Source organism: Cheilinus undulatus, linkage group 19 (genome assembly GCF_018320785.1).
Source record: "Cheilinus undulatus linkage group 19, ASM1832078v1, whole genome shotgun sequence".
NCBI lineage: Eukaryota > Metazoa > Chordata > Actinopteri > Labriformes > Labridae > Cheilinus > Cheilinus undulatus.
The window spans coordinates 6,282,854-6,300,888 of NC_054883.1; the positions used below are offsets into that span (position 1 = coordinate 6,282,854).

An 18,035-nucleotide genomic window follows, 5' to 3' on the forward strand; every position below is an offset into this window, starting at 1 on the left:
GTCCTGTTCCACTTCCACAATAAAGTTGTAAAGTTTGCTGCCAGATTTATAATTGCAGTTTCTGTCCTGCTTTGCACCCCTGCAGAGCACCCAAGGGCACACCAGCCAAGCTCCAATTGTTAGCTTCCTCGCGCACGTTTCCCTCAAGCACTCTTTTGTCCCCCCTAGCCTTTCTCCCGCATACACAGCGAGGAAGTTTGCCCACAATATCTGTCGCACGGATGGTTGTGTGGAGTGAACCCTTTCATAGTGCTCCCATTGTACCCCCACCTCGCTCCGCACTGCATTCTGGGACTCCATGTGACACCTGCCGCCCAGTTCAGGTAAACGGGAGGCGGTGAGGTTGGATTTCTATGCTTTTTTTTCCTCAAAGGGAAGCGACAGTGGGGGTTTCCTCTCTCTTTCCCCCTCTCTCTCTCTCTCTCTCTCCATCGTTTCTATGCCAGAGGTTTTGTTGCATATCGCCTCTCCGGAGCTGAACGGGACAGTGCTATGAGGAATCACCCTGAAAGCAAGACTTGTGAAGTGTACTTCGTCTCCGGGCATGGACTTTCAGGCTGCTCCACTGCACAGGTGAGACATTTTCACATTGCTTGTTTAAAAACAGTGCCAGACAGGCTTTTGCTCCACACAGGAACTATTTTCACAACATACTGTATCAGTGGGTATTTGACATGTGTTAATGAAATTAAGGAAGCAAAATAATCAGAACTGAGTCAGGCCTTGCTGTAAAATCCGTCTCTATGGGTAGGGGGGTCTCTTTCTCATGAATGTCCATGTCGGCGTGAGCCACTTGATTGAGTGCTGACACTGCAGAGCTAGGCCGTGGGAAAGCAGACTCCTCCAGCCACGCTTTGTCTGCTCCCCCGGGGAATCCTGCCAAGCCTTTAAATGTCTAAGGAGATCCTTTCAGCTCAAAGATGCTCACCGTTCCTCTCAATAAATCAGTGTCTGCTCAGCCATAAAAATCTTAAGTCTCATTGATTCTGGCAGATTATCTTCACTGCCCCCTCGGCTGTGGTCAGAACAATTAGAAGCAACCTGAGTGGAGCCATAAAAAGCTGGTATGATATTTGAGTCATGTTCCTGTTTTGTTGAAGGGAGAAGGGGAGCTGAAGGAGCCCACCCAGTCACTGAGCCCCCCCACGAAGCCAGAGGAGAGGCTGGAGGGGGGGCGAGCTCCAGCCTGTGGCTCCTGGAGGAGATGGATGTTAGGATTTCTGCCTTTCTTTCCCTTCACTGTTGCCATTGCACTCACCCTCCACTTCTTAACATGTGAGTACAGACTGCCTTTTGTGTTTACTCTCAGCCTTTTCTTTGCCTTAAAATGTGTATGCTTTAACTCACACCATTTCACCTGCCTCTTCCTCCGCAGCTCCGCCCCCCTCAGTGTTCTTCCTTGGAGGCAGCGTGGAGTTTCCAAACTTGAGCTTCACTCCAGAGCTGACTGACTCCACCTCCCCTCAGTTCCGCCTGCAGGCTCAGGCTTTGAACCATTATGTAAGTCGAATGCTGGATTTGTCCATCACTGCCTCTGAATGAAGGAGCTGCTTGGCTTTCCCTCTCTGAAAGTGATGATACTCTTATTTTGAAAGGTTTCCATGATGCATGCCACTGGTCCATATTTTACAACACTTTAAAAAAACTGCAGCCCTCTTTTTTTTGTCTCTCTCTCTCTCTGCACACCACTTTCCTCCCTCTCTGTCTCTCTCTGGTGGTGTTAAATGTAAAGCTGAAACAGGAGCTGGGCACAGTGCGTGTATGTGTGAGTGTGAGAGTTCCCCAGACCCCCAGGGACAGGGCCCTTTCAGGGCTGAGGACAAGCCCGGTATTTGTGAGCCCAGCTAGGTCCAGGCAACTAGAGTGAGAGGAAGAGCAGGCCTTCAATAAAAACATTGTCTGTGTGGCTTTCACACAATCAGCCGCTCTGTGCGGCATACACTACAGAGAGGAGGAGAACCTCAGTCTGACAGCGGGTTGAGAGGGTGAGACAGGGCAGTAGGGCATGCTGGGATGACAGAGGGATGAGGGAGAGAGATATGAGACAGGGGATTTGGGTTTTGGAGTGAAAGGTCAGACACACGACCGGAAGGTTTTTTGTCAAAGATGAAGTTTGCAAATTGATTGTTTTTAAATCCTAGAGAGCTGCAGTAGCACAGTGTAATGCTCCTTTAATCAGCTGTGAGGGTGAGCTATCAGGCTTGTTAAGTGGACATAATATCTGTGCGGCCATCTGTTCATTAAAGAGCAGGCCAGGAGCCCATACCACCCAGGTCCTTCCTCTACACGGCCGGCAGGTACAGACACAATGAAGCTCTGTGCTGCTCAAAGTCAACATACACACAAGCAGGGGTTTTATGCTCACGCACTCACACAGGAACAATGCTTTTGTAACAGAGCTCAGGCTGCATGCTTGGCCAGGTGTGCTCATGTGTTGCTTACACGGGAACAGTGACCTCACTTGCACCATTGTGATGTCACACTTACGGTGCAATACAGTATGAATGCCAAGGCTGCCTTTTTGTCTTTTTTAAACAGTTCTTAGAGCTGTACGAGTCCTCAGAATGGAGCTCTTACTACCTGAACTCAGGGATTACTGCCTTCAGGTAAGCTGCACCAGAGATTACTCACACAACAATTTTACATTAAGATAAACTACATTCTTACCCCTTTACTGTGTCTCATTGTCAACCCTCTGTGTAACAGTGAAGGAGCAGAAGGGCTAAACGTCTTCTACTGGAGTAAATTCTCCGCCCCACAAGATGTCGCCATGTCATTGCAGGGGTCCAGCCCAGAGAAGCTGCAGCGCAGGCTACCTGGCAGCAACAAGGTGCTGCGGGACAGCCGCTATGAGCAGCGGTATTACATGGAGCGAGATGATGACATGCTCCACCTGCTGGGTAGAGGCTGTTAATGAACTGTGCATGCACTTTCACAACACATTTGCTCAATGCACGGGTGCAGTTTTTCTGTCTGAGCTTTTGGCCTTCTTCGTTTTAGTCGTACAGGTTAAATCAGATCTGCTAAAGGCAAAGAGTGGCATACCTCAAGGTTCAGTTTTGGGTCTATTTTTGTTTATCTTTAGTCTTAAGTCTCTAATACTCTTAAAGAAATTTCTTTGCAGAAATAACAAATGTATTTTGCCATGGGAACAGGTTTAAAAACTTTTGTATACCACAGGTATGACTACTCATCGGTTTTAATGATTATGAGAACAATTTTATTGCCTACATTTATTCATACTTTTAGAAATAATTGTTTTTTTTGTTTTCTGTTTAAGATTGATTTTGGGCTTTTTGTGCCTTTATTTGATAGAGGAGGACAGTCAGAAACAGGGACGAGAGAATGGGGAGAGAAATGCGGGACAGGCCCACAGGCTGCATTCGGTCTTAGGCCATCCACATACATGGGGTGCGCCTTAAACCATGGCCATCTGCACCCCAAAATAATTGTTTTTGCTAATCATTCTGGTAATGTTGTACAAACCTGGTGTTAGCTAAGATAATGTAGCCTTTCAGAATCAGTGAAAATAATTGTATGTGAGCAACAGTGTGTTAACAGTGTGGTATTTTATATTTGTGTACTCAGCATTATGTTGACATCTTCATGTTTTCGTAGGCTTGGACCCTGATGACTTTGAGTCAGAGGAAAAATCAGACAAGAGTAAGAATCCAAACAGCATCCAGAGTGGAAAGTGGCAGCTTGGATTTCAAGGTAAAGAGAACATACCCCATATTTTATATCATTAGATATTAATCACAGAATCTAAAGATCTGCCCTCTAACAGTGAGTTAAAGGCTGTCTGACTTTAACTGCCCATTCTTTTTTGTTAGAAATTCCTTTAGATGTGTCAGATATTTCCACCTCTTTCTCTGTATAGCGATGTCTTTTGACCTCTATGCCAAATACGGCTACAACCGCACCCTGAGCCTTGTGAGTCCCAAGAAGCCGTACTATCAGTGGCGCCTTCGTGTGCCATCTGGCCATGTGGTTCGACTGGTGGTCCTCACCCTGCACGGTGCCACTCCAGGGAGCTGCACTGCCCACAAGCTGTCAGCCTATGACTTCTTATTGCCTTTACAGAACAAGATCATTGCAAGGTAATGACTTTTTTTTTCTCCATGTTGTGATTATGAGCAAAGAGGGGAAAGGTGACTTTTTAGTTTGAGTTTTTGATTGGTTGTGATGATATGGCCTGATGTTTTGTTCATATCTTATTTTTGTTTGTCTGGTCATATTTTAACTAATAATAGATAATGTGTTATTATTATTTAAAAGTGATCTCTATCAGATTCCTCCATTCACTACAATTAATTAACATTCTTAAGTGGCCACAGGTTTTTTTTTTTTTGAAAAGGTCAGATTTGAATGTGAGTTGTCCTATTCAAATGTCTTTAAAAAAACAGATCTGAGTCAATACAAAATCAGATTTAGGTCGCTTTAGTGCGGTGTGAATCCAGCCTTAGTGGTGCTCCCAACAACACTTCTAAAGTTTTCCCCTGCAGCATGTTCACCATGGAAGTATTCAATTTGATAAGGCCTGGAGTTGGTCTGGATAAGACATATCCAGACCAACTCCAGGGGTTTCAACGAATTACACTTTTTACATGACCCATAAAAAATTTACAAATTCTGCTACAGAACTCAAAGGGTGTGGGAGCAGCAAGCCTTTAAATATGTGTCACCATGAAATAGGATGTCGCTACACAATGTGTTATACATTTTTAGTGTTTCTTTTTTACCTTACCTACCTATTGCACTTACCTTATATCTACTGTCTGTTTCATTTGTATGTTTTATTCATCTTTTGGTTTATTTACATATTTATTTACATGTTCTGTTTGAACTCGCCTGTCTCAGGTGGTGTGGACTTCCTGTTTCGGGTTCCTCGCCTGTCATGAAGCTGACTTCCTCTGGGAATGTGATGTTGGTCACCTTCTCCTTCAGCAGACAGAGGGATGGAGCCATCTTCAAGGCATACTTTCAAGCTATTCCAAAAGCAGGTTAAGTGCTTTCACATAAAAATAACACTACATACAGTACTGTTTTAGTTCTGTAAGCGTTTGTGAAATGTTAAAGCTGTTCCTGGAGGTATGAATTCCCACTGGACAACATAAATAGTAAACTGGCATTGGTGTTGTGTATTCTGTGCACTTATCTGTGTTTACATCTCCCCCTGCAGGCTGTGGAGGGACGGTAACCTCCTGGAATGGCTCAATTGCCTCACCCTACTATCCTGCTTATTATCCTCCTAATATTGACTGCACCTGGACTGTCCGGGTGAGCCACATACGTGTCTTTATGCTTTTTAGAAACAATGTGTAACATAGGAGAGAGAAGGAAGCACCTTCCCTGTTTTTCTTTCACCTGCCAACTTCCAGTATGTGACCTATCTTCTGTTATTTTTAACTCGCTATCAGGCACCATTGCCTGGATACCTGATTTCAGTTACTATTGTGGTGATGGATATACAAGATGCTTCATCAGACGGCTGTGAGAAAGACTGGCTGGACATTGGAGGGATCAAGTGAGTCTCAAAGCTAAACTTTGGCCTGATTTTCATCCTTTTCCTTCATGTTATAATAGTTTAAGAAATTCCCTTTTTTGGTTGCATACTTTGTGTGGGTTACAACAAAAAGTGTTGCTGTTGTCTCTAGACTGTGTAATCCAGTGTCAGACAGCAGCAAAAAGAGAGTCTACTCCTCTCCGGTCTCCCTCCACTTCCATTCAGATGAATCCCTCACTCACAAGGGCTTCTACCTGCTCTACCGAGCATTTTCTCCAGAGGGCAGTAAGTAATATCTCAAGATATCAATATCTCATTTTTTCACTGTTTCATTTTCAAGATCAAGTACTGCATATGCAAGTCTCCTTCCTGTTGCTCTCCAGCCTGTCCTCGCCAGTTTCGGTGTGGAGATGGGCGCTGTATTCCTCTCAGGAAGGTGTGTGATGGAACAAAAGACTGCTCTGATGGACGGGATGAGGCTAGATGCTGTAAGTCTTTTTGTGACTTCAGTAGTTTTTTGAATTCCTTTTTTTTTCTTCTGCTTGATAAACAGGGGTGAAACAAAATATTGGCACAGCAATATATGGCCTTCCTGACATGTGTGATAATTATTTAATAATATTTTAAACTAAAGCATATGGCTAGCTAAACAGATTTTACTGCCAATTTGGCTGTAACATTGTAAGAACTTAGTTTGCTAAAGAAGTTAAGAAGGTGGCTTTATTTTGTGCCCGGTAGTGAAAAAAAGTAAAGAGAGGAAATATAAAAGGAGATGAAACAAATGACACATGACAAATCAAAGAGATGGGACAAAACAAGCATGTTTTAAAGAGCTTCATAGGCATTTTGGTATAATTTCTTTAAAAAGAACACATTCATGACCCACTGAAAAGGTCTCTGTGGCCCACTTTGGGTCCCAACCCACCAGTTGAGAACCACTGTTTTAACATATCAGACAGCATGATGTATCAATATATGATTGTCTTACAATATATTAATTGTTGCTGAATCATATCAGTGCAAAATGTAAATAAAAATAGAAGGCTATGATTTTCAAATCTCATAAACCCATATTTTGTTAACAATAAAACATAAAAAACATATCAAAATTGAGACATTTTACCATTTCATGAAAAATATTAGTTTATTTTGAATTTTATGGCAGTAATACATTTCAAAAAGTGGGGATGTGGCAACAAAAGCTCATCTTAAATGGACTGAGGTGAACTGGAAAACTGTTCTGTGGTCAGATGAATCAAAATTTGGAATTCTTTTTGGGCACCACAAGTGCCATGCCCTGCAGACTAGAGAAGAGGGAGCTCACCTAGCTTGTTATCAGCATACAGTTCGAAAGCCTGCATCATTGATGGTATAGGGTTGCATTAGTACCTATGGTGTGGGCAGCTTATACATCCAGAAAGCCACTGTCAATGCTGAAAAGTGTTTTAGAGAAACATATGCTCCTATCCAGATAATGTGTCTTTAAAAGGACGCTGCATGATCCGACAAGTTCATCTTGCTGGAGAGGTATTTGTGTCTCTCAAATGTATATTGAATTAAAAACTTGCTAATTATCCTAGATATCCACTTTTTGAGTAAATTTGAGCTTATAAACTCACCAGGAGGCCGCCATGTTTTGGTCCACGCTGGTATGTGCCATCACAGCGCCACGGCTCTCCTCTCCTTTCCCATTAAAGTAACTTGTTTTTTCATACGGATTTCCTGCTAGCAACTTTTGCTGCCGTAACAGCTTCTATACCAGACATGAGTTTGCTGCGTGTTGGTTTTGTTTCCTTGCTGTCAAAGCTCTGTCATTCGTCCTAAGTTTTACCTTAATAAACCTCCCTACAAATGACTGGATTCAGTGTGTAGTGGAAGCATGCCAGAAGCTTTTCAGAATAAAAGTAGTATGTACATACGAAGGGAGTTTCTCCAAAGAAATGCTAAAGTGGACTTTTACTTTGAAAAGCGCAAACCAGAAGTGTTTTCGTTCTGTGTTTATCTTTACCTGAACTGTGTGGAAACAGAAAGCTTCATAAATAGTAGAAGTTCGTGGAACAACTTTATTAAACAGACGTATTTTAGCTCATGGCTTTCATCTGGTTCATCCAGAAACAAATTTCAAAAATATTCTACCGATGTGGATGTAAATAGTTACTACAACAAGGTAAATATGGCTCTGTATTTATACACTGCCTGGCCAAAAAAAAAAAGTCGCCACCTGGATTTAACTAAGCAAATAGGTACGAGCCTCCTACTGGATAATTACTGCATGGGCGATTATCTTTCAGCTGGCAACAGGTTATTTAACCCCAGCTGATGCAATGAGTAACTTCTCATTTCATAAACAACCATGTCGAAAGACAAACCCTGTGGTTGTGGAAAAGATGTTAGTCTGTTTAAGAAGGGTCAAACCATTGGCATCCAAAAAAGGCTTCAGTTTGCTAGGGAGCATAAAGATTGGACTCTGGAGGAATGGAAAAAGGTCATGTGGTCTGATGAGTCCAGATTCACCCTGTTCCAGAGTGATGGGCGCATCAGGGTAAGAAGAGAGGCAGGTGAAGTGATGCACCCATCATGCCTAGTGCCTACTGTACAAGCCTGTGGGGGCAGTGCTATGATCTGGGGTTGCTGCAGTTGGTCAGGTCTAGGTTCAGCAACATTATGTGCCCAAAGAATGAGGTCAGCTGACTACCTGAATATACTGAATGACCAGGTTATTCCATCATGGATTTTTTTCTTCCCTAATGGCACGGGCATATTCCAAGATGACAATGCCAGGATTCATCGGGCTCAAATTGTAAAAGAGTGGTTCAGGGAGCATGAGACATCATTTTCACACATGGATTGGCCACCACAGAGTCCAGACCTTAACCCCATTGAGAATCTTTGGGATGTGCTGGAGAAGGCTTTGCACAGTGGTCAGACTCTCTCATCATCAATACAAGATCTTGGTGAAAAATTAATGCAACACTGGATAGAAATAAATCTTGTGACATTGCAGAAGCTTATCGAAACAATGCCACAGCGAATGTGTGCTGTAATCAAAGCTAAAGGCGGTCCAACGAAATATTAGAGTGTGTGACCTTTTTTTGGTGGCGACTTTTTTGGCCAGGCAGTGTAATTTTCCTGTCTAGATGGACAGATTACCGCTTGTGGGGCAAATAAAAAATAAAATAGAGCTCAAATTTTGAAATTCTCCATGGGTTAAATGTGCTGTTTCTGAGATGCAGCCCTAACACTGGCTGCCAGTCTGCGACAGCGGTTACTGCATAGGAACAGTGAGTAGCACTGCAGCACTGTGATGTCACAGTGCCAGCGTGGACCAAAACATGGTGGCCTCCTGGTGAGTTTATGAACTCAAATTACTCAAAATGCAGATTTCTAGAGAGTTTTTAGTTCAGTATGTACATGAGAGATACAAATATCTATCCAACAAGATGAACTTGTCTGATCATGCAGGGTTCCTGTAAAGGGAAGGCCTTGACTATTTTAGCCAGACTATGTTAAACCACATTCTGCATCCATCACAGCAGCATGGTTTTGCAGTGGAAGAGAAGAAGTGGCCTACCTGCAGTCCAGACCTTTCACCAACAGAAAACATTTGGAGCATCAGAAAAAAAAAATTCCCGCAAAGACCCAGAACTGTTGAGCAGCTAGAATCTTACATTACAGACTGTGGGCTTGTCCCTACTTTTTTGAGAGTAGATCAAATGCAAAATGAGGTAATGTTTTTCATGAAATTATAAAATATCCCAGTTTCAACCTCTGATATGTTGTTTATGTTCTATTGTGAATAAAATATGGGTTTATGAGATTTGAAAATCATTGCATTTTGTTTTATTTAATTGTTACACAGCGCTCCAACTTTTTTGGAATTAGGGTTATATTTTTCATTTTCATATAACAAAGCATGTCGCACCACATTGCATCAACACACTCTTTTGCCCATGAATTAGGATTAACACTCAGGAACATGAAACACTAAAATCTAGCTTACTTATTTGGGTGTAAGCAGATTTCAAAGACAAGAAATATGTGCTAAACTGGTTGTTTCTCTTGCTGATATTTCTGTCACATACACATGCAGCAGCGTCCTGCAGGCCAGGTGAAGTGTTGTGTGGGAACGGACAGTGTAAGCCTCATAGTAGCCAGTGTGTGAGCCAGAGCACCTGCCAGGACAGCAGTGAGGAGGGCACCTGTGGTGAGCTTCCTTCTAATATTGATACAAATGTGAGTTTCCTCTGTATTTTGCCTATTAAAGCTTAGGTGTTTGTTTACAGGAGGTAAATGTTACCACGTGTGTCCCAACAAAGTCTGCCTGCCAAAGTCATCCATGTGTGATGGTGTAGTTGACTGCAAAGACCGCAGCGATGAGTTCAACTGTACAAGAGCCTGTGAGTATTTATGAAGCACTAGTCACACCAGCAGGTTGATTTTAATTTATTTAATGAAGTATACAAATTTGAATCTCTATTTCAGGTACATTTTGTTTCAACATGCCCAAATATGTCTAATTCCTTTCAGATGTTAAAGGCTGCTCTTCATCTTCATATAAATGTGGCAATGGAAAGTGTGTAAGTAAGGTTAACCCTGAGTGTGACGGAGTCAAAGACTGCTTTGATGGCTCTGATGAACTGCGCTGTGGTATGTTTTCAATCACAAAATTACACTTGTGTGATTTTAACTTAAAAGTGCTCTGACTTTTTATCATGTTTTTGTCACTGATCCCCTGTCCTCTTAGGCTGTGGCACCAGGCCCAGGAAGCGGACTAAGATAGTGGGTGGTTCTGATGCAGGGGCAGGGTCATGGCCGTGGCAGGTCAGCCTCCAAATGGATCGTTACGGACACGTCTGTGGAGCAACGCTGGTCGCCAGCCGCTGGCTTATCTCTGCGGCTCACTGCTTCCAAGACTCAGACACGATTAAGTAAGAGTGATGCCTAAAATTCCCGTTAAAGTAGCTCAACCTTTTCGAATGAGGGCCCTGTACAGAAATATAAAAGGATGTTGTGGCCACTTTAATATCCACAAGGCAAGGTATAAGACATTGATTAAGTCAGCAACAGAATAAAGGAGGAGCTGGAGTGGAGGAGGGTTTCAAGAGCAGCTAACAGAGAGAGCGGCAGAGCCTGGCCAGCCAAGGACAATTTGAGAGCGATTGGCCAATAGCATGCCAAGGGCAGATCAGCTGGCCGTCAGCTGATGAGGGCTTGCATTAGATCAACAGACTGGAGCAGAGCTTGACTTGACATAGCCTGCCTGAACTAATGCTAAACCACGATGTAATCGCCAACGAGGTAAATAGACAATTCCAGATTTTTTGGGGGGATGCCAGTCGGATTTCGGGGGCACTGTTTAGTCCTGGCTGACACTGGCTCAGCCCCTTCTAAAATTTGCTGCAGGCCAATCAAAATTGGACCGCAGGTCACATTTGGCCACCCATGCTATAGTTTGGAAACCCCTGTTGTAGATGATACTACTAGTATAGCACAACTACCAGTATAGTAGTTGATATTAGTTTGTCCTAATGCATGTTGTGTTTGCAGATACTCGGATGCCCGAGCATGGCGAGCCTACATGGGAATGCGTATGATGACAACAGGAAACAACGGAGCAGCGACAAGACCTATCCGCCGCATCCTAATCCACCCGCAGTACGACCAGTTCACCTCCGACTATGACATTGCACTTCTTGAGCTCAGCGCTCCTGTCTTCTTCAGCGACTTGGTTCAGCCCGTGTGTGTCCCAGCATCCTCTCACACCTTCACGACAGGGACTAACTGCTATGTCACAGGCTGGGGGGTCCTCATGGAGGACGGTGAGAGCTGTTGGGAAACAACTTATGAAGCGTACTCAGATTCTGGCCAGTTTAAAGAAAAAATACAGTTTCATTTTTCAGAATTTTCACATTTGTGCATTGATTGTTTTGGTTTTAGGTGAACTGGCTTCCCGCTTACAAGAAGCGCCAGTGAAGATCATCAACAGGAACACTTGTAACAAGCTGTATGATGACGCTGTCACTCCCAGAATGCTTTGTGCTGGGAATCTTCAGGGAGGGGTGGACGCCTGCCAGGTGAGTTTGTGCTTCACTGTTGGCTTCTCTTTGCATCAGTATGATTTTGTGGTTAAAAAACAAGGTGTGCTTACAGTTTTAGAGCTGATGAGGGAGTGTCATTAACCCTTAAAGGGGACCTATTTTACCCTTTTAAGGCTAGTTTATATTGGTCTCAGAGGTCCCCAAAACATGCCTGTGAAGTTTGTTGCTGAAAAAACACTCCAGCATAGGATTTTTGTGCGTCCCCCCCTCTGTTTCAGCCCTGCTCAGAACGAGCTGTTTCTGTGTCTGTGGCTTTAAATGATAATGAGCTGTCTGACTGCCCCCTGACCACGCCCCTTTCAGGAAATGGATGTGACTTAGTGGATGTGGCTTTTCTGATCCTGATGGCTTGTTTCAGCACACATTTTCTGAAGGGGGGGGGCATTCTGGTACTTGAGGAGATTGTGGACAGGTCAAGGGAACATATTTTTTGTTAAAAAAAGCCTGAACAAGTGATTTTTGCATAATGTGTCCCCATTAAGTCATAACCACAATATGCACATTTTTCTGCAGTTACATTTTCCACATTTACACAAGTCTGGGATTGGGTCTAAATCACAACAGGATGTCTGTGCACTGCTGAATAAGAAGAACATAGAGTTTAAAACTTGACTACAATATTTGTGATCAATTTGGATATTTAAAACTGAGAAGTATTGGTTACTGGCTGCTACTTCAAATAACATTACCATTGCTAAATATATTTCATATTTCCACTTAAAAATTAATGTGGATATTCTGAGCTCATAATTTTGTTAGGGCAGGCCTTATAGATGTTGCATGCTTTTACAGATGTCCAAATGTGCATGAGCTTATAGATTTTTAACGTCTGCGGCCAGGCTCTCTTGCAGTAACTCAAGGAAAAGGTGCTAGAGCAGAAGTTGTAGGAAAATTGCATCAGAAGAACAGAGGTGGGTTGAATGGGCAGGGCAACATCCGTTGATTTATATATTAAACGTTACTTTAAAAAAAGGCAAACTCAAACAAACATTCGATTTTAGGGGTGGGACGAGACACTTATCTCATGAGACGAGACGAGATTTTACCTTTTATTTTTGGAAAAAAATACATGGGTGGATAATATGTCCTTTTTATAAATGAAAGTCATAATTGCAAAGCATTCAGGTCTATTAAAAATGTTTAAACTAACTCCTGTTTACTGAATAGGCTATCAAACAGTTTGTCTGGTCTAACTCTGTCTCAAACTAACAGTTTTTAAACTCTATATAAATTATAAAATGCCCATGCCCTTATTTGCAGTTAGATTAATTTGTGCCACTCCTCAAAGCAGTAGAGATGCAATAGCTTGCCATTAGTTGACAGCCCCTCCCACAATAACCTTCAAAGCAGATGGATATGCCTGTTTCCTTGTTTCTCATTGGCGAATCCATCTTGCAAAGCTCCCATCTGAACCATTTGGGCCCGGTTAGGAAGTGACAGGACCAATCAGTGACGAGGGACAGTACTTTCAGGTGCGGCAGAGTCGTGACTTAAACAAGCAGCAGCAAGAGCTGGTGCAGTTATGGAGGAAGAGATTAGCGTGGATGCTGCTAAAGCGCCACTTTTATCAGAACTTGACAACATTTCTTCGTCAAAAGAAGAACAAAGAACAGCAGTGAGTTATTTACTTTTCAAAAATGACAAAAGTCGAGCACTTACATGTCTATAGTCGCCATGTTTCACGTTTTTCCTCAGTAGCTGCGCATGCGCAGCTCGATAGCGGTTCCTGTGTTTTGTTGCTCTGATTGGCCCGTAGAGATGTGACAGACAGAACGTTCACCCAATCACACTCCAAGTTTTTTTCAAAGCCTCTGCCTTTTCTCAGAGATTTCCTATTGAAGCTTTCCCAGATGGATGTGTGAAAAAAATCAATCTGGCATGTCAGGTTACTCCCACAATGCATGGCGGGAAAACAATATGGTGATGCCTGTGGCAGAAAGCTGAAGTAAATGATGGAAAGTTGATTAAAAATGAATGAAAAGACACTTAATATTGGATGGATTTAAACCTTAAAGACCCCGAAAAGTCACTGAAGTTCCTGGCTAACTAGAATGGCGTCCTTTAGGGTTACGGAGATGGCAAAGATAGCAAACGAACTAAAAAAAATGTCAGCTTTCAGAGGGAAAAAAGGTGTGTGTAACTTATGGTTCAAAAGTTATTAACATTTTTATAAACAGTGTCCCTGCTTGTTGTATACAACAACGCTGTCCTCAGAGACCCTGAAATGTTCTGGACTCACAAGGAAATGTTCAGTAAGAGCTACGAATGCATGGAGAACAGAATTAGAAAAGCACAACGGAGAGCTTTCACAGGAAAAAACGTTAGTGCCAACAACTTACAGTTCAAAAGTTTCCACACAATCTCTTAAGGGGTGTGCCTGTGGGACATGAGCTCTAAGGGTTAATAATCCACAAAATGGTAGTTGTGGTAGATCCCTGTACAACTCGGCTTTGCCAAATTTGTGCACAAACTTCCGTCTAGTCCACATCCGTCAGGCAAAGTCAATGGGGGTGCTCTGTTTGTTTGCACCTTTAGCAAATGGCCATGCCCTCGAATACCCACATGTGTGCCTGAAAGAATTGCAAAATAAATATTTAACTAGCATAAAGGCCTACTAAAGCTTTGGCTTTTAATCTCTAAGTTACTGGGAATCCCTTGATGCTTTTTAACCAATTGAAAGTGGAATAAACATTCTGGATTTAGTCTAGGGCTGGGCAATTAATCGACAACTAGATTAGATCGTAATGTGGCCTGCTGCTATTTTCAAATCACAGAAGAATATTTCTTTAACCTGAAATTTGTGTCAAAATACCAGTTTAAACTTTTTTGCAGCAGCAGCAGAGATATTATGCATTACATGTCATTCACCTGCATTTTTTTAGAATAGTTAAATAAAAATGAAATAAAAATGATTACTCCCTTCAATACAACAATTCATATCCAGTTTGCAAAACAAAATCAAAATCGTCAAAATTAGATTTTTTTGTGATTAATCTCAGAAGTTCTGTAGCTAATTATGATTAATTTCCCCTTTTCATGCATTCTAACATTTCTTTATATGCATTTAAAACTGTTTTAGTTTTGTTTTGATTTGAAATGAAATTTTGAATGAAATAAGGGGGCAGTAAAAACTGAAATGTTTGCTAACGAAAGGTGCAGGTGATAACAAAGCTGCAAGGGGCAGGAAAGCATGTGAGTTATGTGATTAAAAGAAATTAATGCAATGATTTTGGAATTACAATGCATTAATGCTGACAGCCCTTGATCTATTTAGAGCAGTGGTACTCACATAGTGTGGCAGGGCACACTAGTGTGCCTTGAGGCAAGTCTAGGTGTGCCTTGGGAGCTTTTGCAACCATACATTATTACTATAACTTTATGGCAAGTAGCCTACTGTAGCCAGGCCGGCCCACAGATCTGACTGGAAAAAACAAACCCAGAGAATGGGCCCTCCCCAGTTGTGATCTATTGATGATATCAGTGTATGTGAGTTGAATCTAGCATTGGTGCTAGCATCCTGGCTGACAGTTACCTCATTTAGAGCTAAAAGGAATGGCAAGCTAATTTTGGGTTGATTGGGTTGGTTCTATTGACAGCTTAAACCATTTTGCTGCTTTTTGCAATTTTGCCACTTCTTTTACCACTTTTGAGCCATTTTTGCAACTTTTTTTACCACTTTTCCGTTCAATTTTGCGATTGTTTGGCCATTTTTTACTCCTTAATCACTTTAAACCCCTTTTTCCCACCTTGTTGCAACTTGAACCCTTTTTTTTTTGCCAATTTTCTCCCACTTTTGCCTTTAGTAAATCCAGCAAGTTCATTTTGTCTTCTTATTCTGAATAATCTACTTGGGTTTCTTTTTCTACTTGGGTTTTTACCTTGTCAAGGTAAAAACATCTACAATAAATTGTCTGAAAAAAGAAACCCAAGTAGATCACTTTTGCCTTTGTTTGACCACTTTTTTTGCCCACTTTCGACCTTTTTTTAATCCCTTTTAACCCATTTTTACCACCTTTTTACAACATTTAATCCTTTAATCCTTGTAGGCCTCTTGTAACCCATTTTTGCCGCTATTTTGACAATTTCAACAGGTTTTGCCAATTTTAACCCATTGTTTGGCCACTCTTTTACCAATTTTTGCCCCTTTCTGACTTTTTTTTTTGGCCACTTTTTGCCCAATTTTGCCATCTCCATGATCCTCCAGTTGACTGGGTCCCAGAAAGCTCTCCCCTTTATCTCCTCTTATAGGCCACCTTGACTAACATTATTTAAAAAGTCTATTTGATATCGATTTAAATATGGTGTGCCTTGAGATTTTGGCCTAACCTTAGGTGTGCCTTGATGAAAAAATTTGAAAAGCACTGATTTAGAGAACATGGTAAGATTAGACATTGAGCACCCACATGTAGCTATAACTGAATGACCCTTGCTTCATAAGCAGGTGTTGGACTATGAAATCATCAGTCAAATAAGACTCTTCAAATGAATCATCCTATATTTTACTGTTTGGGCTCATCCCTATGTTGTATAAAAATGATCCAGATTAGACACACTGGCGGGGGTTCAAATGTCTAGCATGCTAACATGTATTTTCATAAAATTGTACTAGTTTCAACTCAGTAATTTTACTGAAGCTAACTAATCCCATTCCACTAAAACAACCTAGACCAGCTCTCATCTTCTTTGATACAGTTCTTTCTGTCTCTCCTGTTAGAAAATTAATCTAGCTGCTCTTGAAATGCTTTGATGTGCACATATGTATGTTGATGTATTTTTTATTTATAGCTGTAAATAATTTATAGAAAACTGTGGCTTTGTGTCACTCTTTATGTCTGTGTCTTCAGGGCGACTCAGGAGGTCCGTTGGTGTGTCTGGAGCGAGGCAGGCGGTGGTTCCTGGCAGGGATTGTGAGCTGGGGTGAGGGCTGCGCTAGACTTAATCGTCCCGGCGTCTATACACAGGTAGTCAAATTCACGGACTGGATCCATCAGCAGACGAAAGGACAGGTGTGACTAAAGACTAGACTGACATGAACAAAATCAAAGACTTCACACATGGGGACACAGGTTATGGATCTGAGGTCCATCTTCAGACTGTTGTCTTGATTGCATGACAACAAATACATCAGTTTGGGTGCATAAACATGGCAGAGATGTCACTGGGGGTGTTTTTCTTTCATTCTACCAGTTTCCTTACAATTTCCAAACATTTATCACGACTACGTTGGCATGGGAAAAACATCCCCTCTTACCGGTTTCTTGAAATAACTTTGTTTTGTCTCATTACATTTACATGTGGTTGGAACAAAGATAACCCAGATATGTCAGATTAAAAAACTCTGTTAGCTCATAAAAATGGCTCTCTCTGCACACATGAACTGCAGCTGAACCACAACATATATTTTAAAAGAAAAATATGTTTTGCAGTGCTTCTTACATAAACAAAGATCCAAATGTTTCTTTTGTGAGTTTAATTACAGATATGGAATTAGTGGAAGTACAAACCTTTAAAAAAAACATCACTTGACAGACAGTGTTGATAAATTATTTTCTTACTTCATAAAAAAACAAATAAGAAAACTAGAATTGCCACATGGAAGTTATTTGCTTCCACAGGACAGCCAAACAGTGAGAGAACAGAGGGTTGGGTGTTATTCTTGTAGTAGTGGAAATCTCATTTCTTCAATGGTCTATTACAGTGATACTCAGCGTGGCTCTTTTGTGATGATTTGTGGCTCTTTTATGACTTAATTTGAAAAATCATTCCCCCAGAAAACCTTAAAAAGGGAAACTTTGACCTCAGAAATGATCCATTCACATTAATTAGTTTGTTTCCAACACTTATACAGTTGCCTTCAATTGTCAACCTTTATTTTCTGTCTGTATATTTTTATTGCCCTTATTTGCATTTTTACCACTTATAATCCATTTTTACTGCTTTAAGCCCACTTATGTCACTTGTGTTTGCCACCATTATACAGGTTTTTGCCCCCTTTTCCCCAGTTTTTCACTATTTTATCCTGTCTTTTTTTTTTTTTTTTTTGCTATTTTTGCCACTTTTCACCCATGTAAGCTGCCTTTTGCCACTTTTTTACCATTTTTTGCCACTCTTTGCTGCCTGTTGCCCATTTTAGTCACTTTTTCCTCATTTTTGTCATTTTTTTGCCATTTTTTTGACCGTTTTTGCCACCTGTAGCTCATTTTAATGTCACTTCTCACCCAAATTTTTCCATTTTCTCTGCCCTTTGGCCACTTTTCCTCCACATTTTTGTCTTTTTTCACCCATTTTATTTTATTTTTTAGGCATTTTATGCCTACTTTGCCCCTTTTCACCCGTTTTTGCTGCTTTTTGACCATTTGCCCCCTAAACTTTATTTCCACTTTAACCCATTTTTGCCACTTTTCACCACTTAGATTGTGGCTCTTGCAAAG

The 18,035-nt window shown here is 41.5% G+C and overlaps 1 protein-coding gene across 1 annotated transcript; it reads left to right on the forward strand.

The window, feature by feature from the left end:
* Window positions 1-492: 492 nt before the first annotated feature.
* LOC121527574 (suppressor of tumorigenicity 14 protein homolog) lies at window positions 493-16,616 on the forward strand. Its single transcript, XM_041814587.1, has 19 exons — window positions 493-573; window positions 1,101-1,275; window positions 1,376-1,500; window positions 2,539-2,606; window positions 2,707-2,900; window positions 3,619-3,714; window positions 3,881-4,100; window positions 4,861-5,003; window positions 5,183-5,280; window positions 5,421-5,527; window positions 5,658-5,791; window positions 5,890-5,994; window positions 9,600-9,710; window positions 9,790-9,903; window positions 10,034-10,153; window positions 10,251-10,434; window positions 11,054-11,325; window positions 11,444-11,580; window positions 16,449-16,616. The coding sequence occupies exons 1-19, from the start codon at window positions 493-495 to the stop codon at window positions 16,614-16,616; spliced, it is 2,652 nt and encodes an 883-aa protein (XP_041670521.1).
* Window positions 16,617-18,035: the final 1,419 nt, after the last annotated feature.